The sequence below is a fragment of the Arachis hypogaea genome, chromosome 8 (assembly GCF_003086295.3).
Source record: "Arachis hypogaea cultivar Tifrunner chromosome 8, arahy.Tifrunner.gnm2.J5K5, whole genome shotgun sequence".
In the NCBI taxonomy this organism is placed as follows: domain Eukaryota; kingdom Viridiplantae; phylum Streptophyta; class Magnoliopsida; order Fabales; family Fabaceae; genus Arachis; species Arachis hypogaea.
In genome coordinates this window covers 37717200-37743489 of record NC_092043.1, presented here as the reverse complement: position 1 = coordinate 37743489, position 26290 = coordinate 37717200, and the positions used below count along the sequence as shown (strand labels likewise).

At 34.0% G+C, this 26290-nt stretch overlaps 2 protein-coding genes and 1 non-coding gene across 3 annotated transcripts; 2 read left to right on the top strand and 1 right to left on the bottom strand.

Moving 5' to 3' along the window:
• Positions 1-7957: 7957 nt before the first annotated feature.
• LOC112708638 (U2 spliceosomal RNA) lies at positions 7958-8153 on the bottom strand. The gene has a single exon (XR_003156483.1). It is a non-coding gene; the product is annotated as a U2 spliceosomal RNA (small nuclear RNA).
• Positions 8154-11225: 3072 nt separating this feature from the next.
• Positions 11226-15184, top strand: LOC112707322 (uncharacterized). The gene is made up of 4 exons (XM_072201267.1): positions 11226-12115; positions 12205-12278; positions 12390-12516; positions 14949-15184. Exons 1-3 carry the CDS (start codon positions 11614-11616, stop codon positions 12396-12398), a joined length of 585 nt encoding a protein of 194 aa, XP_072057368.1. The 5' UTR covers positions 11226-11613; the 3' UTR covers positions 12399-12516; positions 14949-15184.
• Positions 15185-20333: 5149 nt separating this feature from the next.
• LOC112705347 (G-type lectin S-receptor-like serine/threonine-protein kinase At4g27290) lies at positions 20334-23602 on the top strand. The gene is made up of 7 exons (XM_072201266.1): positions 20334-21623; positions 21707-21835; positions 22002-22150; positions 22228-22438; positions 22533-22770; positions 22867-23017; positions 23113-23602. The coding sequence occupies exons 1-7, from the start codon at positions 20372-20374 to the stop codon at positions 23416-23418; spliced, it is 2436 nt and encodes an 811-aa protein (XP_072057367.1). The 5' UTR covers positions 20334-20371; the 3' UTR covers positions 23419-23602.
• The last annotated feature ends 2688 nt before the right edge of the window (positions 23603-26290 follow it).

The window sequence follows — 26290 nt, the reverse complement described above, 5'->3', positions numbered from 1 at the left end:
CATCCACATGTTAGCAATATAATATTTTCGCAGCCATCGTTCTATATTAAAATGATAATTATTGATTAATATTGGAACTTCATATCTTAAGCAATGGTAGGTGTTGTGTTAAAATTTAAATTGCAGGTCAAGATGGACGGTGACAACTGGTAAGGTTGAGTTTGATAAAAAAAAAAAAATTAAAAAGCATGCATGCTAGCTTCATTAAGGTTTCTACTAAGAATGTTACTAAATATATGTACAAATGTTCTACATTATGCTTCCATAGCTGAATAATGCTCTAATAAAAAAGAAAAATGACAAAAAAAAATGATCAAGTTTGTCTCTACTTTTCCCGAAAGGTTGCTTGTGATTTAAATGATCTCATGGTTAAAATTCAGACAATATAAATTCTATTATTTGGTGACAAAATTTTGTTGCATTTATTTTTTATAATAAATTTTAAATATTTAAAAAATTTTATTTTTTTATTTTTAAATTAAATATTAATTTTTAATTTTTTTTAATAAATTAAATACTATCTTGTAGGCACCATAACTTAAAGAAATGAATTAGAAACCAAATTGATATGGATTCCCTAAAGTGAATAACGTTACGTGCATGCTCCCAGATATATTTTTATGTAAATCGAATTTATTAAAGCCAATTTAGACATTGTAGTAGTAAATCGAATTAATCAAATTTGAACTACTATGAATGATATAAATTGAATGAACTAGGCTCGATTTACTATCATTTTGAACTCCATCCATTGTAAATCGAAACCATTGGCTTCGAATTCTAACCATGGTTTTTGCCCCTATTAATTCGAATTCAATGGATTCGAATTTATCACTAAAAAATTGAATGAACTATGTTCGATTTACCTTGAACGAAAGTTAGTGGTAAATTGAGTTCACTAGCTTCGATTAAGTCCCTCTATACTTATATAAGGAATTCGAATCCATTTGCTTCGAATTACATTCCAACCACCAAAAACTAAATCCAAAGAACATTTGTTAAAAAAAATGCTAGGATTGAAACTGTGAAAATAGAAGACAATCCCAATTGTATCTATCGATTAGACAATGTTGTTCACATTGCTGGTTTGATTCACGAAGAGGTTAGTTTCTGAATTTGAATGTCAATAATAGTTTGTGATATCAAGTGGCTTAGAATTTTGTTATATGCGCTATTGTGATTAAACTACAAATGGTAGTTAGATTAGTTGTTTATTGATTAGCAAAGCTTAGTTAGAGTAGTGATTAAGTAGATTAGTAGATTTTGAGGAATTTAGGTAGGTTTTTAATGTTAGGTTAAATAGGCAGAAAAAATAAGGTAAGGATGTAAATTAGTTTAATTTTTTAGATTTAATATAATTTCTAAGTTTTGGGTTAAAGGCCTGGTAATTTAGCTAAAAATATAAGTCATTCAAAATTTATTTAGTTTGGGTTGGTTAAAATTTTTAATAATTTAATATAGTTTAATTTATTTAGAATTAATATAGTTTAATTTATCGAATTATTTAATTTAATTCAGTTTAATTTATCAAATTATTTAATGTAGTTTAATTCTATTAAATTAATAATTTATTTAATATACTTTGTGATTGTTCTAAAAGAAATTTTTTCATCGTGGTGCAGCTACATCAATGTATCACCAGCATGAAGAGGCAGCATGATATGCCCTAGATGACAGGATCATACCATACTTGCACATGGCCGGCTTAGCCCACCTCGCAAGGCTCAACGACCACTGGTGTTAGGTTGGATGAGCCGCTAGTCAATGCATTTGTGGAGCGATGGAAGCCCGAGACTCACACTTTCCATATGGCATTCGGAGAGTGCACGATTACGCTTCAGGATGTTGCGTACCATTTAAGGTTCCCATCGATGGACATTACGTCAGCGGATGCCCGACAGATTTCCAACGGTTCATGGATGATGGGCGACCTGTATGGGTGTGGTTCCAGGAGTTGTTGGGTGTGTTGCCTCTAGCAAACTACATCGATAAATTCACAGTGAAGTGCACTTAGATGCAGGAGACGTTCAGTCACCTTCCCCACAACGCAAACGAGGAGACAGTTAGGAGATACGCGAGGGCGTACATCATGATGCTATTATCCACCCAACTCTTCGGTGATAAGTCCGGTACACGCATGCATATCTGATGGATACCATACATAGCGAGATTGGAGGACATGTGTGGATACAGCTGGGGATCCGCTGCTCTGTCGTGGTTATACCGATACTTGTGCCGTATCACTAACAGAAATTTGGTTAAGTTGGCCTATTCATTACAGCTCCTTCAGTCATGGATCTTTTGGCGGTTCCCGGATTTCAGGCCAGATGGATTTGACACTTTTCATTGGCCGTTGTCGACGAGGTACTCACCGTTTATGATTATGTTATTCAGTAATGTATATTATAGGAAATTGTCGTTGTTCATAACATGTACTGGGTGTCAGGTGGTCTGGTTATCAGCCAACATTAAGCGAGAATGGGCCTAGAGTCATGCAGTGGAGGCTCAAGATAGATTTACTCTAATCACGAGATGTAAATGTCTTCCCTTTGATGCATTCATTGTCGGTGTTTCTCTAAAGTACTAACTGGTTGTAAATTGACTTGCAATACTCTTCATTGTTTACCAGTTCATGTGGATGCCATATAGTACACCGGATGTTGTTCAGGTAGTCCACTAGAATTCTGCTGGCATCCTTTCCCTTAAAACTCAATGCAAAATTCACTGCAACATGCCTAATACAGAATGCCCGATAAGCAGCAGGTGAAACCCACCCACCATCAGGTTCTTCCAAAACGGCCTTGATCCTATTGTGCCTATCGGATATCACGAGAATGCTCGACTGAAGAGTCACGTGTTGTTATAAGTAAGATAAGAAAATGCCCGATAAGCAGCAGGTTAAACCCAACCACCATCAGGTTCTTCCAAAGCGGCTTTAACCCTATTGTGCCTATCGGATATCATTAGAATGCCCGACTGAAGAGTCACGTGCTGTCGTAAGTGAGATAAGAAAAAAGGCCATGGCTTCGCATTTTCACCCTCCACTAGGGTAAAAGCAATGAAAACGATATTAGAATTCACATCCTGAGCTATCATGACCAACAAAGTTCTCCCATATTTGCCATATAAAAGGGTCCCATCAATACTGACCAACAGCTTACAATACTTGAATGCCTCGATGCACTGTGGGAATTCCCAAAAAAAGTTGGTGAAAAAACGCTGACTTCCCATCAACCTGGCCTCCAACCTGCATAGGACTCGTCCTCAGAACTGCGACAGTACTTGGCATCATTATCTGCACACCAAGCACCCATCTTGGTAGCTCATTGTAGGCCTCTTCCCAATCCCCATATATCCGTGACACAGCCTTTTGCTTAGCCAACCATACCCTCCTGTATGTAGGTCTGAACCCAAAATGTGCATCTGTCGCATTCTGCAGAACCTTGATACACACGGATGCATCAACTCTAATCATAGGAAGGATGTAAGCAGATATCATATGATAGTCAAGTTTCCTGTGATCATTGAAGATCGAGGTGGCCAAATATGTATGAGGTCTGTTATACCGTCTGACCTCTCGGATGTCTTTCCACCGCCGTAGCGTGATCCGAATCAACTACTACAACTATTTCTGAACTCCTTGCACTTGCCGTAGTACTTGTCATAGTCCGATTCCATCACTTTCCACTCAACCCCACGACGGATGCTACAAGTCTTCACACATAAGACGACTTCTTCTTTATTCTGAAACTGCTGACCGACTTGAAATTCAGGTAGACCTGCGGTGTCCTGTGCCTCTCTCGTGCAAAAATTGGATTGTACATCCGATAACCCCTTTGGTCTCATCGTATCCAAGTCTAGAATCGAAAAGTGCGGGGAATACTACTGAGTTCCGAGCTCGATCCTCTACCAGGACCGACATGAATACTCTTCCTTATATCATCATAGTTGTTATCAGCAATCGTGGCGGGCTCTACATCATCGTCCTCCCTTAGGACATCTTCCACAGCATCCAGTTCTCCAACCGTACTAGAAATTGGAATCATATCAGGAATATATACGTTAGCACCTTGTTCTGCAATCTCATCGCGGTGTAGATCAGGTGCAAAATATGGAGATGCCACCATATCTCTCATAGACAAAATCACAGGTACAGATGAAAACGCAACAATAGATGTTGAACTGGAGGCTGCTGCCATAGGTACTGATTGATGATTCCGATTCGATCCTCCTAAACTAGAGACTACATCCACAAGCTTCGCCAATAGTTTAGCGATTCTCACCTCCAGAAACTGGAAATGTCAGTGAAATAAAACTTGCAAATTCTCGTCACTGCCTATCATAAACGAGTTATACTTCACCTCATTTCAAAATATAGAAATTGGAATTCGATAATATAACTTCTCGATCCATTTCATTTCATGCAAACTAAATTTCTGTAGTACGGTATTATGAAAATCAACCAAGCTCATAGAAGATCTGGTAAAGATGCTCAACGGATCTTTATCACTAAACTTAATTCTCAATCGTGTTTATCTTTATCAGTAAACTTAATTCTCGATCGTGTTTTTTTCTTAATCGTGCCTTTGTAGTGCACAAGAACTAGAAAGCTATCCTCTGTAGTCATTTTGAGTGTCACCCTAATGTGAATTCAACATGTTGTTCATATTTATATAGGTTAGACGTCTACTTTAAATTGAATTAAATTAATTTGATTTAATACAGTTGTTTTTAGAAGGTAAATCGAATTAAGTAGAGTGGATTTATCCTATAGTCCTTTCATGCATTAATCGAATTCACTTCATTCGATTTACTTTAGTGCATTATCATATCAGGTAAATCGAATTTAGTAAGGTTGATTTACTAGCATCATACCTAAATCGAATTTTATTAATTCGATTTACTAGAAAAATCCTAAATTGAACGTACTCAATTTGATTTACATATACATGGCTAAATTAACGTAAATGAATTCGGTTTACATTAAAATAGACTACCCACGTAAGTCTTCTTAGTTTAGAGAATTCATATAAATTTGGTTTCCGATTCATTTATTTAAGTGAATTACCCTTGAATTTACCTATTCGATCTATTAAGGGTGTGCATGGGTCGGGTGAAACCGGGTTTGATGTGACACAGACCCGACCCGAAATATATACCGGGCCTATTTATTAGACCCGAACCCGATCCTAAACCCGATGAAACCTATACACTTTCGAGCCACGATTATACCAAATAAAAACTAGGCCGTTAACACTATATTACCTTGATACCTTCTTATAAGCTAGCATGTGAAAATATCCAAATTTTCAATACTCCAACCATTATTTGACATGTTAAAATTCACTTAGAAAAATATAATAAGAATCAACTCTTCTCTAAAGTTAAAGCATAATCATAATCAATACTAATATTGTCTAATAACACCAAATATTTAAATCAATACAAATAACACAATATTATGCATTAATTAGTCTAAAATCTTATGCATTTTAAACATAAAACATTAACTTATAATCTTATAATAACTAATAACACAAAATATTAAGGTTTACAATACTTAAATTCTACATAAGAATAGCCATCATCCATCACTAATAACACAAAATATTAATTGTATATGATGACCGGGCCACCGGGCCGATTTCGGGTGACCCGAGCCATAGCCCGGACTCGACCCGAAATAATGACCAGGTTTATTTTTGAGACCCTTATCCAATCCTAAACCCAGTGAAATCACACCAAATTAGTCCCTAAAGTATTCGGGACCGGACCGGATCTTCGGGTCGGGTTGGGCCATACACACCCCTACGATCTACATATATTACATTAGGACATGCGTGTAACCAAAACAGAATTAGGATATTGGTATAATTTTAGATATCAAATATTTTAATGAAGTAATTTATTTTTAATTTTAAAAATAAATGTCAATAAAAAATTTCTCATTTAAATTTAAATAAAATATAAAAAAATCAAAACGAATAAAAATAGAAATTCAACTTTTGTATTTTAGTTCAAATTTTAAAAAATCTACATTTTTATAAACTTATGAATTTAAAACGGAACAATAAAAAAATTTTAAAAAATCATTAAAAATCATCATTTGACTCATTAATATTTAAAGAATAATTATTGAGACTTTTGATGTTAAAAAAGTTAATATAAAATATAGCTCTCTAAGGTGGTATAGGAGTTGAAACTTGAATTTTTTCAAAGTCAAAAGTAACAGATAGTTATACAATATAAAATGACCAACTATATATATTTATATAATATGTAATTAAAACTTTACTTATTTCTCAAATTACATATTATATAACTATAGTTAATTTTTTTATATTGTATATCTATCTGTTACTTTTGACTCTGAAAAAAATTCAAGTTTTAACTTCTATGCCACAATGGAGGGCTATACTTTATATTAATTTTTTCAATGAATTTTTAGAAATCATCTATTATTCCATTTTAAATTCATAAGTTTATAAAAATGTAGATTTTCTGAAATTTGAACTAAAACACAAAAATTGGATTTCTATTCTTATTTGTTTTGATTTTTTAATATTTTATTTGAATTCAAATGAGAGTATTTTTTATTGACATTTATGTTTTAAAGTTACAATTAACTTAAAAATAATAAATATCAATAATTTGTATAAGAAGTAAATCGAATTAACCTAATTCGATTTACTATACATGTGTTGTTAATTTATATTGAAAAAATATAAATCGAATCTAATTGATTTGATTTACATAAATAAGCAAATGAAACATGTATGTGAGCTATTTTGTTTTAGAATATTTGTGTAATATTAAAGACCATTTAGTTTATTTATGTTGTTTATCCGATGTGACTTATATGTGAATTTTTTTTTTCCCTCATATCTTTTTAGTGATTACAATCAATTAAAAAAAGAATGTGTTTATTTGAGTGTTATTAAGTTGATAGAAAAAGATATTTTTTAATAAAAAAATATTTTTTTATTTTTTAACATGTTTAGTAAAATTTTAATAGTAAAAATAAAAATTTAAAAAATATTTTTTTTGAGAAACTATAATTTATTATATGAAAAATATTTTTTTATTAAAAAAATATATTTTTTATATAATAAAAAAAATATTTTTATATTATTGTATCTAAACATAATTAATAACTAAAAAGATCTTTTTTATTTAATATCTAATATAAAATTATTTTTACTTTTCTAAAAGATCTTTTAAAAAAATAACTCTGAACAAAAATCATTTTTTAGAAACTCACGCAAACAAACCCTAAACTTTTAAAGTAAGATTATAAATATTAGATACGTAATTATTTATTTTTATTTAGTATTTTAATTTTGTAAATGATAGTAAAAAATAAAAATAGAATTCAAATTTTAATGCTTACATTTTTCTGAATAATAATAGAATTTTTAAGATAAAACCAAAGAAATGTAGTTAGCATGGTGTAACAAAATCAGAGATATAACATATTAGATTCATAAAATAAGAAGAAAGTTGCGTTGAAAAATAGCGACAGAATGGAATCCATACCATCAAAGCCGTGTGGAGAATACCCTTTCCGGTTGAGGTCGAGTTACAACTTTTCAACAGAGTGCATTCTTGCTTCAGGAACATCTGGTATGCACTTCATTACCTTGTGCCATGCCTCGGCGTTTCTTCTTTTCTTTGCCATCCGAAGGTTCGAGAAGAAGAGCTTGCTCTTTGACCAACCCAGCTCCTCCTTCTTCTGTTTAGTTTCAATTGGATGCATTGCATCAAAACCTTACTAAACCATTTTTTGTTGAACCATTAAACAGAAAAACCATAAAAGTATTTCCCCCCTGTTAATTCATTGGTAACTCATCAGCTGTGTTCTTTCAGGAAGAAGCCTCGGAGAACTAGATTTGTGGCTCTTAACCATAAATGCCACTCATTGGCACAGCCAGAGGTGTAAATGTTTAAACTGGGTTTGGTGGGGTGCGCCAGGCCCTTGCAGTAGTATAAGGCATGGGCGACGCATGAGAGGACCAGTAGCAAGCTACTATGGTGGCCACTCCCCCTCAAAAAATAAATTTAATATCGTGTGAGCCAATAACCCACATATCAGATATTAAACTGATAAGAACAGATACTACACTTGATCTTAGCCAAAAGGCCGAGAAAGGTATGAATTGTTTAGTCTAGCGATGCTTCTTTTATATCAAAACCTATGCTTCTTCTTCGATACTCCTCCTCTATGTGGGGCTACCTCAATAGTTAGGCAAATACATGCATCACACAACAGACGCTATCTTCACTAGTGTGTTGTGTGCCTCTCCGTTTCATTCTTACTTTCATGCTTAAATTGCAAATTCCTTTGGAAAAATTCCTCCTATTAATCACCCAAATATCCGAGGTCGAACAATTGAGTATGAAGATTGAAGAAGAAAAAATTAGGAATCCCTATAGGAAGAATGGTAGTGATTCATATATAGTTGTAACTAGATTATTCTTGATAAAATTGATCATGGATTCACACGTATATATAAAATAAGTGTTATAAATCCTATGAGTAATTGAGTATAGAGGTTAATTAATTTTAGACATTATTTGTAACGAAAAAACTTCAACTAATTGTAGAAAATTTATATTTTGCACTTTTGCAGTATCCACCCCGCATTGAATGGGTTACGTACGCACTAGTTACATATAATATGAATACAACAAAGTTAGCTACCAATCCATTACATATCACGTTGTTGATGATAATATCCATAAACTATTTTTTGGTGCCTAAGATGATAAGTAAAAAACTAACTCTTGTAGATTGAAGCTCTGTTAAGAGTTTATTATTAGCTAATAAGTTGCTGCATGTACTTGAACTTTGACATTTATTTAATCGGACAAGTGATCCATGAATTAATTATAAATATAAAGTAGATGCTTGTTTGTTTTGCCGTTTGGATTTTATATAATGATATAAGAGACCACAAAGATTAGATCAGGAGATGCTCACTTAGAGTGAAGCTAGCTACTTGATATCTCGAGAATGTTCACTTTCTGTTTGATAAATTGATTCAAAGAGCTTCCATTTCCAAACTATGTTAGAATTCAGATTCTCAGAAGAAAAATGACATTTTCTTAATGACATTTTAATTAAATTTTTGTCTTGACACGGTCTGCATGAATATTTTGTTGACATTTTGGCATCCACATGTTAGCAATATAATATTTTCGTAGCCATCGTTCTATATTTTAATGATAATTTTTAATTAATATTGGAACTTCATATCTTAAACAACGGTAGGTGTTGTGTTACGTTTATCGTATGAAATGTTAAAATTTAAATTGCAGGTCAAGATCATCGACGGTGACAACTGGCCTGGTATAAGGTTGAGTTTGACAAAAAATTAAAAAGCATGCATCTTAGCTTCATTATATTAAGGTTTCTACTAAGAATGTTACTAAATATATGTACAAATGCTCTTAAAGGAATATAAGTGAAGTCACCCAAAAAAAAAAAAGGAATATAAGTGTGAGCAGAGAGAAGAGAGGAAAATGAAAACTGAAATGAATGTACTGAATGATTATTTAAAAATGAATATTGGTATTTTTTTACATTGAGATTGTCAAATATATATCTTACGCATATATCCATAACAAATTCTTGATAACTAACTTTTATATGTGACCCTCTAATAATTCTACATTATGCTTCCATAGCTGAATAATGCTCTAATAGAAAAGAAAAATGACAAAAAAAATGATCAAGTTTGTCTCTACTTTACCCGAAAGATTGCTTGTGATTTAAATGATCACCTGGTTAAAATTCAGACCATGTAATATTTATTATTTGGTGACTAAATTTTGTCTAATTTATTTTTATAATAAATTTTAAATATTTAAAAATTATTTATTTTTATATTTTAAATTAAATATTAATTTTTATTTTTTTAAATAAATTAAATACTATCTTTTAAGTATCATAACAATTACTTTCAAACTATATTATATTGAAAGTTTCAGAAGATTTAGAGAAAGGGATTGAATGTATTATCTTCTTTAACTTTAATTAATTAAGCTTTGAATCCAAAAATTAAACTTTGCTTCCGTTTGGTCTGCGCAGCGAATTATAAGGAGACAATTTCGTTTTGTCTCATGAAAATAAAATAAGCAGAACTAGAATAGAGAGGAAGAAGGTAACACAGCCATATATCCTGGTTCAGTTATCTTGTGCAATTCAACCTATATCCAATCTATCTCCACCACAACGTTGGTGGAATTTTCACTATCAATCCAAGTATTACATATACCAATTTCCTATAACTCAGTGTAATTCTATTTGGGCACATAAGCTTCAACATAAACTTGACTTGACTATGCTAAGACCTAGACTCATCACACTAAGTGCTTACCCAACTTAGCAAAGAATACTTCTCAGGTACATGACTCAAGACAGAAAATACAACAAAAAAAAATCTAAAATCACTCTTGACTTTTCTCTCAAGTGTTTCTCTCGGCCCTTTTCACTCTATGGCTTTTTCTCAATGCCTCTCTTTCTTGTCTTTCTTGTCTTTTACCTCTCAAAGAAAACAAAGAAAGATATATATTGAAGCTAAAATACAACTAGTAAAATATAAAGGAGATGACGATTCACAACCTTGACTCTATGTATTGAACCCACCATCTAAACTCATAACCTTGTTCTTCATCTTGGTGGAGTGCTCCCTTTAGTGTAGGTGAAATGCTTTCAAGACTTCATGTAAGACCCAGAACTTTTGAAAAGTCTTTTTATGATCAAGTCTCAAATCATATAGTTATTTATAGCCTTAATTTCAGAAATTATTTTATTAAAGGTAATTAAGGCAAGTTTTGATTTATTGGATTTAAGATGAGTTATGATTATTATCCAATTTTATAATTATTGGATTATTTTCTATATTTAAATTATAAAGTTGCTAGTTATGAAATAATAAGGATTTTATATGATTTGGATTAGATAAGTAATATTTTAAATATTAATACTGCTATCTTGGAAAATGAAGAAATTGAGTATATTATTTCTAATTATTTGATTTGGGCATTTTATGGAAAGTAATTTGTAAAAAATTGATGAGCAAATAGTATTTTCTATATACATCTAGTGTTGGATTTAATTTGAATTTCAATTGCTATATTATTCCCAATTTTATGTAAAATTACTATATTATCCCTATTTTTAATTGAAATGACAAAACTACCCCTAGCTTAACCCTAACCCTAATTTTGATACACCACCCCCAAAAACTCTTCTCTTCATGCTGCGTAGCCAACAGCCTCTCTTTCATCCTCTTTGCTGCGCAGCCTTATGATAAACACAACACACACACACCCACGAGGCACTGTTGGTCGCGGAGAAGGGAAAGAGGAGAGGAAGCAGTCGCGCCGGTGTACTAGGTTGCACCACCATCACGTCGCCGCCGTCGCCAACAGAGAGAGAGAGACGCCGTCATCCTCGTCGCCGGAACCGCAAGGAGCGTCGCTGCCGAGCCCGTCACCGTGTCGTTGTCTTCATCGACGCCAGCTGAAGAGAGATGCGACGGAGAGAGAGAAAGGGCCCGCGGAAGGGAAGCGTCGCCGTTCCCTGAGGCCGCACCGTCGTCGCTGTCCATGGTGACCCACGAGCCGAGAGTGCAAGCGCGGGTGGAGGGCGGCACTGTTGTTGCCGCTGTTTCTCCCAACGGCGCTGCTATCACTGCCGTGAATCGCGATCCGGAGAGGGAGGAGATGCGAGCCATGGCCGGAGGGGAGAAGACACTATATCTGGAAGCCGCCGTCGTCCTCTCTGCGCCACCGTCGTCCTTGCCACAGGGTCAGCCGCTGTCATGTATGGCAGAGTTAGAAAGAGAGAGTTCGGGAGCAGAGCAAGAGAGAGAGAGAGATTTGAAGCTGGGTTGGGAGTCCAACCACCGTGTCCAGCCGCTGTTTGTGTCGCCGGCGCCACCTCTGCCGGAGCTGCCGCCATCAAAAAGGGGTTTCGACCGCTGTAGGTGTCGGTGCCGGAAAAGGGAGCTGTGTCTCTGCGATTCGGATCGCCGGGAGTGGTTCTGTGACTTCCGGGAGCACCGTCGAAGCTTTTGGCTGTTTTTTCCGTCGTCGGAAAATTCTATCGGTAAGGGTCTTAAGTTGGTTTCCTTTCCGTTGAGTTTCTGAGAATCTCATTGTCACTGCATATGGTTCATGTCATCGCTGCCGCTTGAGGTGGCTGCCGGGCTGCCGCCGAATCGGTTTGGAGACCGCCGCTGTTTCGGTTCAACCGTTTCTTCTTCGGTTCGGTAAGCGTTTCGATTTGAAAAACCTTTTGTTACTATTCTGTTATCATACGCTGAGGTTTGTGGCGTTAATTGCTGTACGATTGAGTTTCGGTTGTTGTATGTTGCGATTAGAGTTGTTGAGACTGTTGCGAAAGTGGCTTGGAACCGAGGTTTTGGCTGCCGGGATTTTGATTGTTGATCTCGGGTCGAGGCGGAAAGGATTATGTGACGCGTTTGGACTATGGAATTGCGTTTTGAGGTAGGGGCGCTTTCCGAAAACTATTGTTTATTATTGGAATTATTACATATGAATACTGATGTGAGACAATGTATTTGGTGATTGTATAAGCCTTATGTGATGTTGATTGTCCTGGATGAATGTAATTATTATTTGGTTTTGATGAATGGATTGTTGTGTGGATTTGTAAAATGAAATGCTTTTGGAGTTGATTCTTTTGAAGCTTTGATATCTGAGTTTAATCCGTTGAGGATTGATTTGAATTGAGTTAATTATTTTGATGATATGGAAAGTCGAATGCACTTTTGAATTCAGTCTGGTTTACTTTAAATGACTTGGTCTTGGACAAATGATTTGTTATTGAGCCGTCTCTTTAAAGTTTTGGAAATGAGTTAAATCGGTTGATATTGAGTTGATTTTTGAAATGGTTTCCCTGAGATATGCCACTGAGGCGACTGTTGGATTTAGCTTGCTTTGAATTGATTTCTGGTTTTGAGTTGTTGAAAAGGAATGAGAAACGGTTTAGTTGGGACCTGAACCGGGTGGCAAAAGTCCAAGTTTTAGGGGAGGTGCTGCCGAAATTTCTACAAAAATCATAGTCTTGTTTGAAAAGTTATTTAAAAAGGGTTGGATTTGAGAAATTATATTATTTGATTTATTAAGAGAATATTTATGTTTTCAAACTTAATTTATTTAATGAACTTTATGCGTTGAATTCGGCTTATTTAGAAATGAACTATTTTTACCATTTGAATCACTGAAGGGAAGAATGGTGCTCTAATATTGATTTCAATATAAAAAGGAGCTTTTAGTGGTTTTAAAGGAAACCAAACTTTTGATTGAGTAATTAAGCTTGAGGCATTTTGGAAGAGTTAGAAAAATGGGTTCCAAAAAGAAAGCTGAAGGTGGTTTGATTCAAATGAACCGGTTTCGTTTCAAATGAGTTGATTTTTGGACCGGGTTAGAACTTGTGATTTTGTATGGTTCGATTTCATAATAAATTCAGTTTTATTTACTTGAGCCGAGAATCTATGATTTCAAGAGTTTCAATGAATTTTAAGGAATTTATATAAGTTGACCTTCCCTAAAGACTCGGGACTCTGGCGAGAAACTTTTGTTATTAAATCACATTGTTGGATGGGTGATTTTGAATGTTCCCAAAATGAATCTTTAACTTTCCATGGTTTTGGAAGTTTTGGAAAGAGAATGCCGAGAGTGGCTTTGTTTTAAAAAGGGAACTCACTTTTAGAAAATTTGGCTTATGAGCCTGAGATGATTTGAGAAAAGAGATCTTAAAGCCAATGCTGAAAGGAGTTGAAATTTGATTTCAAAGTGAAATGGCTTGAGAAAAATGATTTATGGCTTAAATTCCGGTTTTATGAATTTGATGATGTTGAATGGTGGAAGTGCTGTTTTGTTATGGACCGGAATGGCTATGTATGATTATGAATATTGGCTGGTTCTGGATTGGACCGTGAGCCGGAATGGCTATGTATGATATTGATTTATGGCTGATTGCTGAATGAGTTATGGGCCGTATGGCTGACTATGAAATTTTGAATTTAAGCCGAATGGCTGAGATGGACGTTGATCCATGGATGGGACTGAATGAATATATGCTTGAGATACCTAGGCAGTAGCAAGGGTTGTGGTTCGTCCCACTTGCTCCAGGTCAGAGACTGTGACGCCTGGGTAGTAGCGGTAGTAGTGGTGATTCCACTCGCTCTAGGTTGAGCTTTTAAACACCCGCCTGGGTAGTAGCCGCAGTAGTGGTTATTCCACTGGCTCTGGGTTGAGCGGGTAGTAGCAATGGGGTTGTAGCTCAAACCTACTTGCTCCGCGATGGGTGTTTCTGTCCATGGTTAGCTACCAGGACGTGTCGGGTTGGCTATATAACCGACAGATGATATCATCAGCCACTAGGACAGGCATGCATCATATGAATCTATGTGACATTGTTTGGGTGTGCATATTGTACATGGTTTGCCTTTGTGATTAATTGCTAATTGTTCTACTTGCTGTAACTGTTTGTTTGTGCTTGAACTTCCTATTTGTGTTTGCATCTGGGACTCTGTTGGATTGTGGTGATTGGTTGATGGTTGGATTGTTTGGGCCTAGGGCCGTGGTTGGAATGAGATGAACCGATGGTTGATTTCGGTTTTGTGTTTCTGGTTGGAAATAAAATATGAAAGGCTATTTTGGTTCAGTATAGATAAACTATTTTGAAAGGCTTTGATGTTTTGAGAATTGAACGGTTCCTCTTTCAAAAAAAAAAAAAGATTTCCGACTTTACTTTTATTGTAAACTGTTGTTTTTTAAAAGAGGCATAAGACGGTTATTAATCACTGGTACGGTTTATCTTCATGTATCCTATTACAGTAATTCCCAAAAACCATCTACTGAGAACCCTTTCGAGGATGATATTCTCACCCCCTATATTTTTCCCCTTTCAGGATATGGGTGCTGAAGTCACGAAGGGTGTATTTAATTATTGTTGTAATGCTCTGTATTGTTTCAGTTATGGTTTATTGTACCCTCGCCTTTATCTTGATATATTCTGTAAGAGGGATAGGAATTGTATTGGTTAATGTTTGTAATATTATTTATATATATATGTATGTATATATATGGATGTACTCTTTATGAGTTTTTGTAAGTTGTGTGATATCTATGGATGTACGTTATCGAATGAAGTATCTTGGGAACGATATTGTGGTAAAAAGTTTTAAACAGGCTCATATTTTAGTATCAAATAGTATAAGTGTCGTCGTAATGTCTGAGCTATCAGAGTCGCGCAGCCGGAAGCGTGAGCTTTGGTAGTTAGGGTGTTACACTTCAAATACTGTCGTGAGATTTTCACTCTTCTCTCAATTTGGGTTCTCTCTCCGTAAACTCTGATGAGATTCAATTTTTCTTTTTGTACCTTAGTCAGAGCCACGGTTAGAGTTCCTCTCAAGTCAACTTCTTGGACCTTGGGCTTTCAAAAATCATCTTTCTCTTTCTTCAATCAACCCGTAAATTAGAAATTTCAAATATGATTCATTTGCTTGACTGAGGACAATAAAACAGCAGAAATGAGCTTGCCCAGTGATACTCCCAAATTCAAACTCTTGAAATTGTGCTTTAACTCTAAGTAACAATGTAAGCCATTGATTTACAGTAGGGATAATCAGAAATCACTTTCTTCATTTATACCAAATTGGTATTGCAGAAAGTTGGAGAAGAAGTGAAGAAATTAACTTGCATGCAAATAGAAATAAATTACATTTATCTTCTGACTTTTGTTTAACCGAAGTGTACTTGTGAGATTTAGCTTAGGTTTGACTCACTTTCTCTTGGATGGCTTTAGGCTTTGTTTGTGGATCAATAATTCCTTCCGCAACCTTAATTTCTTTGTTCCACTTGTTTGGGTTGCAGCAATATTCACTTTGGGCCTGCATCACTAAATAAAGCAATCAAACCTAATTGAGTATTTAACCCAAATAAATTAATGATTGTCATCATCATTAAATTAATTGTATTATCAACTCAACAATATCCTTCTTGATGACAAACATAATTTTAAAAGATATAACCAAAGAAATTGAATTAGATGAAGTTAAATCACTTTCCTTTGATGATATCAATTTGCTTTGATGTGCTCCCCTTTTTTTCGTAGAGGTTGCTCTCCCTGAAAATGTGTTCTTCATTTATTTCCTATTTATATTTATATGTATAGAGAACACAATTGTACAAAGCATACACCTACTTATACAATGCAAAAATCATCTTGTAATACAACATTGTCAGCAGTTTAAACTTTAAATAGAAAGGTTCATCAAAGAGTTATCACAAATTTAGTTAAACAACACCTAAGCGATGAAATCAAGCATTAGATCATGACTTAAATGTATTATCAGTACTAGTCCAAAATTCATTCAAACACCTTGTTTATATCATACCACTGTCTCATTTAGCATTAAGCTATCAAGGTATCAGTGCAATCAGCACAAATTCAAAATAGAGCATGCAGTTAATTTTCAAACCAAACTATCAAGTTGTCAATAACATCGCACAAAATCGAAACAGGGCATGAGAAAAAATAACCATTTTAAAACAAAGCATGCCCAAATTGTTTTCAAACCAACCATATCACATGCATCAAAACAAAAACTATTTCTACTACTCCTTTGGTCATTAAGAGAGAAATTATAAGAAACTTTATCCTGCAGAAAAATGTTAGCACAAAAGCACTACATTAACCGAAGTAAAAATAAGTGCAAAGTAAGTAGTTGTTTAGGTTTTACAGTCATCCAAATCATAAAATAGTATCCAAAGAAAACATAAATTGTTTCAACTAGCAAAGAGTCATAAAACAGAAATTAGCAACTAGAGACATCCTCAAGCATCCGATCCATGGTTTCGTCCTCATGAATGTTGTCAATATACTTCAGAAGGACAATCATTCTATTTCTTGACTTTCTGAGGGCATTCCCATTTCTGACTACAAGCTTCCTTTCCTGTTGGCTTGTAAAGATTAGATGGTTGGAAAGGTTCACAAACTCCTACAGAACATCCTTGACAATTCTATAAAAGGAGTTATTTGTGACCAGTTGAAGCTGAAGTTTCCGAAGTAGAGAGAGGATGAGCGTCTTCTAGTTCATCATCATCATTATCTATGACTACTTTTTCAGTTCTCACAAGCCCTTTCTTGTACTGTTTCAATGAACCATCTCCTCTTAGAGATGAGTGTCTATTTTCATATGATTTATTTGACAGGTCAACACCAAATTGTTCAAATATACAGATTAAAAATATGCCATAAGGGATAGCCACATTTTTGTCGTCATTCCTTATACAGTCAAACATATGTCTCATCATTAAATATGTAAAGAAATTTTGGTTTTAGTAATGATAGTATATAAAATCAATGTATCACAGAAAGACATCTTCTGATATGAATTACTTTGAGGTAAAATAATGTGGTTCACTATTCGATGCAATTGAGCATGAGAATGGCCAAATGCTCGATGATTAAGAGTCAAAAAGATATTCTCACACACATGAGCCAGAACATCTTTATATGACACTCAACCCCTCATCCTATTTTCCAGAAGTATATGCACAGACACCAACATTAGTATATTCATAAGAAGTATAAACAACAAAATAAAACTTTATTATTTTTACGGTTGTATTTTTAAAAATAAAAAATAAATAAACAAACTCTAAGGTGCGTTTTTTCTGTTTTTATTTTTAATATTTTTATTCTTATAGTTTTGTAAAAACAAAACAACAAGAAGTATAAAACAAAATAAAATTTTATTATTTTTATTGTTACTTTATTATTTTTATAAATAAAAAATAAGTATTAAATAAAAATTATAAATAAAAAAAATTAGAATAAAAACAGAAATTCTATGCTATCTTAGAGGACTATACTTTATATTAACTTTTTTAACATAAAAAAATCTTGGTAATAATTCTTTAGCTGCTAATGAGTCAAAGAATGATTTTTAATGAATTTTTAGAAATTATTTATTATTCCGTTTTAAATTCATAAGTTTATAAAAATGTAAATTTTCTGGAATTTGAACTAAAATACAAAAGTTGAATTTCTATTCTTATTTGTTTTGATTTTTTTTATATTTTATTTGAATTCAAATGGGAGGTATTTTTTATTGACATTTATATTTTAAAATTAGAATTAACTTAAAAGTAGTAAATGTCTATTATGCAGATTTAGCAAATCTGAGTTGGTTCTATATCTAGTGTTTGGGAGAAAAACTTATTCTTCCTTAAGGATTTCAGTTTTTAATTGTGCATCAAAGACTCATGTTAAACTAGTGATGAAAAGAAAAAAATGTAGAAACAAAAGATAAAAAACTACAAAGTTTGAAATGAAAAATATGCAAGAGAAACAAAGTAAATGACTAAATATAAAAAAAATAAATCGCCTTTGACATGACCAAATGACTTTAAAACTCGAATACATTGAAATCAAAGAAAGAAAGAAAAAGACTTTGAAGAGAAAATAAATTGGTGGAAAAAAATTTGCAAGGGAAACTAAAAATAAAAGTGAAGACTATGAAAGGAACTCTACAGAAAAAATGAATTTTGAACAAGATCAGAAAGTCTTTGAAAATGTGATATTGCAAGAGCTTTTTTCTGAAAATGAATTTCAACCCCTATTCCTTCCAAGCTATGTATGTTTATAGCCATTTTCAACTAATCGAAATTTCTTCACGTGCTCCACATACAAAAAAACCAAATATAACTGTTCCCGCCATAATAATAGAGTGATAACCGTCTTCAACTACATCAATGACTGGTCTCCCCATTGCTTTGATCATAGATCCTCATTTTCGATATGCATATTCCATCAACTTAGCTTGTTCATCGATGATTTTTCGTTGATCACCTTGAGCACCTTCTCGATATAGTCCAGACAAATATCTTCAATTTGTTCATCATTAAATTTAAATTATGTTTAGCTAACGATGTCAATAATATGTACAAATAAAATTAAGCTAATTCGATTTACTATATATATATATTGTTAATTTATATTGAAAAAATATAAATTGAGCCTAATTATTTTCAATTTACATAGATATGCAAACGAAACAAACATATAAGCTGAAAACTGTTTTGTTTTAAAACATTTGTGTAATATTAAAAGTCGTTTAGTTTATTTATGTTATTTACCTGAAGATAAGTAATGTGTGACTTATATGTGAATTTTTTTCCCTTTTATCTTTTTACTGATTACAATTAATTAAAAAAGAATAAATATTATTTAAAAAGCTTTTTTTTAATATTGGATCCTAATTGGTGTAACCTACGAAAATAGCCAAAAAATTGTATTTAATGTCTTGTGGGAGTTTCTCACTGGCGTCACAAAACATGACAGTCATTTCCCTTTTTGCCAATTAAAAAAAAAAAAAAATTATGCAAAACATCACTGCCGTTTTATATATAAACAAATTTAAAAAAATTATTTTAATATAAAACGTCGACACTATTTTATTTTTATTTACATAAAAATTATTATTCCTCCACAAAACGTCTGCCTTTTAAAAAAATTGAGTCAGAATCATAGCAGCATAAAACACAATAACACTAAAATATCGATGCATATCACCAAATTATTTATAATATAAAAAAATGAGCCTTTATTTAGGTGTTATTAAATTGATAGAAAAATTTTTTTAATAAAAAATATATTTTTTATTTTTTAACATATTTAGCTAAAAAGTTTTTTAAAAATATTTTTTTTGAGAAGCTATAATTTATTATGTGAAAAATATTTTTGTATTATTGTACACAAACATAATTGATTAATAAAATTTTTTTTTACATTTGATATCTAAATATAAAATTATTTTTATTTTTTAAAAAATCTATTAAAAAAATAACTCGAACAAAAATCTTTTATTAAAAACTCACGCAAACAAATCCTAAACTTTTAAAGTAAGATTATAAATATTAGGTATATAATTATTTATTTTTATATAGTATTTTAATTTTCTAAATAATAGCAAAAAATAAAAATAGAATTCAAATTTTAATGCTTACATTTTTCTGAATAAAAATAGAATTTTTAAGATAAAACCAAAGAAATGTAGTTAGCATGGTGTAACAAAATCAGATAGATATAACATTTTTGATTCATAAAATAAGAAGAAAGTTGCGTTGAAAAATAGCGACAGAATGGAATCCATACCATCAATGCTCGTTGGTCAACTCTTTAATTGAAAAATTTATATTGCTCTTAAAAGTTAAAACTGTTTGGAAAGAGTCAAAAGAGATATTCTTATGTCTTATCTATGAACTAAAACTGTACCAACTACATTCCTTGTATTCTAGTAGAAACAAGTTGTACATCACAGAAATAATGCAAAACCAGAAAGTTCTATGCTTTTGGTCCGTTCTGTTCTCATTTATATTAAGAAACTCTACTTCACTAGACAATATAACTCCTGTTCAATCCATCACTGATGGACAAACATTAATTTCGAATGGAGGAACCTTTGAACTTGGCTTCTACAGCCCCGGAAATTCAAATGGCCGATACTTAGGCATATGGTACCATAACATATTCCCTAAGGTAGTGGTATGGGTGGCAAACAGAGAAAAACCCCTCAACAACACCTCCGGAGTTCTAAAAGTCACCGGTGAAGGACTTGTTGTCCTTATTAGTGGCAGCACCAACAGCAGCGTTGTGTGGTCCTCCAACATGTCAAGCAAAGTGGAAGACAAATTGAATCCAGTTGCACAGCTCTTGGAGTCAGGAAACCTTGTTGTCAAAGATGATCATAATGGTGACCACTTTCTGTGGCAGAGCTTTGATTATCCTTGTGATACAATCGTGCCCGGAATGAAGGTGGGATGGGACCTTGTGACAGGTCTAGAGAGGACTATGTCATCTTCGAAAAGTACAGATGATCCCGGCCGCGGAGACTACACAGTTAGAATAGACCTTCGAGGCGATCCGCAAATAGTTCTAATGAATGGAAATGCCACAAGAATTAGAGTAGGGCCATGGAATGGGATAATGTTTTCTGGAGCTACACTTTATTTGCGCTATGACCAATTCTCATCTCAATTTGTTTTCAATGAAAAAGAGGTGTTTGTTAGGTTCAGACCAAATACATCCAAATATATTAGAGGTGTAGTGTACCCTTGGGGAGGTGTTCAGGTTTTGCATTGGTCAATACAAACCAGAGGCTGGGAGACCCTTATTTCTATACCGGAGGCCGAATGTGACAAGTATGCTACTTGTGGTGCAAATTCTATTTGCAGTACTACTCCTACTCCTGTCTGTTCATGCCTTGAAGGATTTGCACCAAAATATCCTGCAAAATGGAAGGAATCTGATTGGCCTGATGGTTGTGTTAGGATCACTCCTTTAAGTTGCAGCAGAGATGGATTCAAGAAGGTCACCGGCATAGTGTTGCCGGATACGTCTGCTTCTTGGTATAACAGGACCATGAACCTGCTGGAATGCAAGGAATTCTGTCTGAAAAATTGTTCTTGTACGGCATATTCCGATTTGGATATCCGTGATGGAGGAAGCGGTTGCTTGATCTGGTTTCATGATCTTGTGGACATTAGACAAGGTTCACAAGATTTCTATATTCGAATAGGTATGCTTTTCTTCTTTACATTTTGTTTGTTATTACTTATTACCTGCATTATAATTTCACAATCATGAACTTTGATATCTCAGATGATAAGCAGAACAATGATTCCAGCAAGAGGAAGCTAGCAGTTATCATTGTTGGCTCTATATTGTTCATCACGATCATAATACTTGGACTGAAATCATTTCTATGGAGAAAAAGACTTGAGGAGTCAGGTGAATACATGATATTCTACATGTGAATTCTACTACTACACCAGTATTTGGCAGAAATATAATTTTGCAACATTGAAAGTCTTGTTGAAATATAATTTTTACATTAACCATGTCAAACTTCAGAACTTAAATTAATTTATATCCTCGAAATTCATCATTTTGCTAGATATATTTTGGCTGAGGCAACGTGATCACAAAAAGGAAAAGGAAAACATGGACCTCCCAACATTTGATTTATCAACCATAGTTTGTGCCACTGATCAATTTTCTAGCAGTAATGAATTGGGAAAAGGCGGATATGGACCAGTTTATAAGGTACTTAAATAAGTTGAATATGCTTACTGTGGGATTATATACTCCACATATTGTTTTGTTATAACAATTGTTAACAGGGTGTACTTGCAAATGGGACTGAGATTGCCGTAAAGAGACTTTCCAAGAACTCTGACCAAGGACTGCAGGAGTTCAAAACGGAAGTTCAGCTAATTGCAAAACTTCAGCATCGCAACCTCGTAAAGCTTCTTGGTTGTTGCATTCAGCAAGAAGAGAAACTTTTGATTTATGAGCTCATGCCCAACAGGAGTTTGGACTACTTTATTTTTGGTTCATTCCTTAACTGTCTTGAATTTATGCTTCTTTTTCTCAGTTACTATCTAGTAGATAATCATGTTAACATTTAACGTTCTCAACATGATAGATGATGCTAGAAGAAAATTATTAGATTGGGCTAAGCGCTTTCACATTATTCGTGGCACAGCTCGAGGCCTAGTCTACCTGCATCAGGACTCTAGGCTAAGAGTCATTCATAGAGATCTAAAAACTAGTAATATTCTTCTTGACAAAGACATGAATGCGAAAATATCAGACTTCGGTCTTGCTAGGACATTTGCATGTGATCAGATTGAAGACAAGACAAAAAGAGTGGTGGGAACTCAGTAAGTAGGCTAAAATATTGTTCATTACTCAGAACTGTAACATATTTTTTCTGTCATGTATCATGATTCTTATGTGATATACATGCTACAATACAGTGGTTATATTTCGCCCGAGTATGCCGTTCGTGGCTCATTTTCAATGAAATCTGATGTGTTCGCCTTTGGTGTAATCGTGCTTGAGGTAGTCAGTGGGAGGAAGACTAGAGAGTTCTGTGTCCCTAACCGAAGTCTTAACCTTCTTGGATTTGTAAGTGATGCTATGTTGGTTGTAACTATCTTATAGTATTATTGCAGCTCACATAGGTCCAAAATTAGGCAATAATAATTTTGACATCTTTTCAGGCATGGGAGCTATGGAATGAGGAGAGGACTTTGGAGCTGGTAGATGAATCACTGTGCGATTCGGTGAATCAAGCTGAAGCATCGAGATGCATTCAGATAGGACTGTTGTGTGTGCAAGAGAGACCAGAACATAGGCCAAACATGTCATCTGTAGTTCATATGTTGGATGATGATAAACCATTGCCTCGGCCAAGGCTGCCTGCATTTTATTCACACCAACAACATTCTACACTAATTGATGGTGAAGATGGTGAAGAAGCTCATTCCGCAAATGAGGTTACCATATCATTGTTAGGGGCAAGGTAGTAAACAGATTTTACATTCAATGATGTTGTGTGATTATTCATATGTTGTATAAATAAATAGCCTTGTTAATAACATTAATTCTGTTCTGTTCAAGTGTCTTGCATATGCTATAGATCTTTAATATGTGATTATTCATATGTTGTATAAATAATGTCATTGAATTTGAAATTATTTTTAATAGGTAGTTGTAGATCTTTAATTATCGCTATATACTTTCAAGTTTCAAACATACTCCTAACTTTTAAAAGCTGCAACCATATGCACGTGCGCTTTTTTATTTACCAAATACAGGACTGAGTGCTTGTGATCTCCTCCAAAAGTTTTACCAAACCAAGTCTTAATCCACCGCATGTTCCAATCAATTTTGCTAATTAACTGATTTTTCTATTATTAATTTTTGGATCTCTAATATCAAGAGGATTTGATTTATAGGAGATACTCAAGAAAATTTAGAATATATTTATAAAGAACAATTTATTCTCTCTTTAATTTGGACATCTGTAAGAACTAAATGCAAACATTAATATATACTTATGATTTATGATGATAATTGATAAATCAAAATAACTAAAGACAATATGAGACATTAGAAGAACAAAATCTGTGTAAAAAATCCAGGATGATATATTGAATAACGGAATAAAACCAGCTTGCTATTTATAGGAGATATACTAGTTAAGGCTTTTTCTATTTGTTCTACAACAACAATAAAAACAACAAAGTCTTGTCCGATTAGGTGGGATTGGCTACATGAATCAAATGATGCCATTGAATTCTATCATGTATCATGTCTACAGAGATACCGTTCACATGTAGGTCTCGTTTGACCACCTCATGAATGGTCTTCTTAGGTCTTCCTCTAACTTTTACTATTTGTCCATCTTCCATCTCATCCACCCTCCTGAGACGCGATTCTACCATCTTTTCCACAATGGGTGCTACTCCAACTCTCTCCCTTATATCTTCGTTCCTTATTTTATCCAATCGCGTATGACCACTCATCCATCTCAACATCTTCATCTCTGCCACACTCAGCTTATGTTCGTGCTCCCCTTTGACCGCCCAACACTCTGTACCATAAAGCATACCCGGTCTTATAGCAGTGCAATAGAATTTACCTTAAAGTTTTAAAGGCACTTTTTTGTCGCATATAAAATTAGTTGCACTCCGCCATTTTGACCAACCTACTTGGATCCTATGATTTACATCTTGTTCAATCTCTCCATTATCTTGTATGATACACCCAAGATACTTAAAACTTTTAACTTTTTGTAGGATATTTTCTCCAATTTTCACCTTTATATTGGGGTTTTTCCTTCTCAGACCGAACTTACATTCCATATATTCTGTCTTGCTATGGCTTATGCGTAGACTATACACTTCTAGAGTTTCTCTCCATAAGTCCAACTTCTTATTTAAGTCTTCTCTTGACTCTCCCATAAGGACGATATCATTGGCAAAAAGCATGAACCATGACACAGGCTCTTAGATGTGTTATGTGAGTACTTCCAAGACTAATGTGAAAAGGTATGGACTTAAGGATGATCTCTGGTGTAATCCTATACCAATAGAAAATTCCTCTGTCACACCTCCTTGAGTCTTCACACTAGTTGTGATCCCATCATACATGTCTTTAATTGCACGAATATATGCGATCCTTACTCTCATTTTTTCTAAAACCTTCCATAAAACCTCCATTGGCACCATATCATATGCTTTTTCTAAATCAATAAACAGCATATGTAGATCCCTTTTATTACTACGATACATTTCCATCATCCTTCTTAACAAGTATATCGCTTCGATGGTGGATCTGTCTGGTATAAATTCAATTGGTTCTCTATTACTTGTGTCTCTTTTCTCAACTTTCGTTCTATTACCCTTTCTGAAACTTTATGGTATGGCTCATGAGATTGATCTCTCTATAGTTTTTGCAACTTTGTATATCCCTCTTATTGTTGTAGATAGGTACCAAGGTGCTCTTTCTCCACTCATCAGACATTTTCTTTGACCTTAAAATCTCATTAAAAAGCTTGGTTAACCAGTTGATGTCTTTTCCTCTAAGCCCCTTCCAAACCTCAATCGGGATATTATCAGGTCCAACTGCCCTGCCATTTTGCATCTGCTTTAGAGTTTCTTTTACCCCAAAGTCTTGAATCCTTCGATAGTAGTCAAAGATTTGATCTTCTTCCCTTGTGCATAACCGACCAAGGCTTGGGAGAGTCTTATGTCCTTCATTAAATAACTCGTAGAAGTAGCTCTTCCATCTTTTATTAATCTTCTCCTCTTGAGCCAGCATCTCTCCATCCTTATCCTTTATGCACTTAACCTGATCTAAATCTCTCATTCTTTTTTCACGGCTCTTTGCGATTATATATATACCTTTTTCTCCTTGTTTCGTGCCCAAAGACTGGTAGAGACCCTCATATGCTCTTGTTCTTGCTTCACTTACAGCCATTTTTGTCTCTTTCTTAAATGTCTTATATTTTTTCCAATTATTTGCATTGCGACATAAATACCACTCTTTAAATCCCTTTTTATCTTTATCTTTTCTTGTACACTCATATTCCACTACCAGAATTCCTTGTCTCTTGGTCCTATTCCTTTAGATTCACCAAAACTTTCTTTTGCTGTTCTTCTAATAACTTCTGCCATCTCCCTTCACATCTCTTTTGCGCTTCCATTCCTATCCCACTTTGCCTCTTCTCCTACCCGTCTTAGGAAGTTTATTTGTTTCTCGCCTTTCATCCACCACCACCTCGTCCCTGGGTTATTCGTATGAGGTCTTTTCCTCAATTTTTGCTCAACGCGAAAATCCATGACGAGTATCCTGTGTTGTATTGTCAAATTCTCTCTCGGGATAATTTTACAA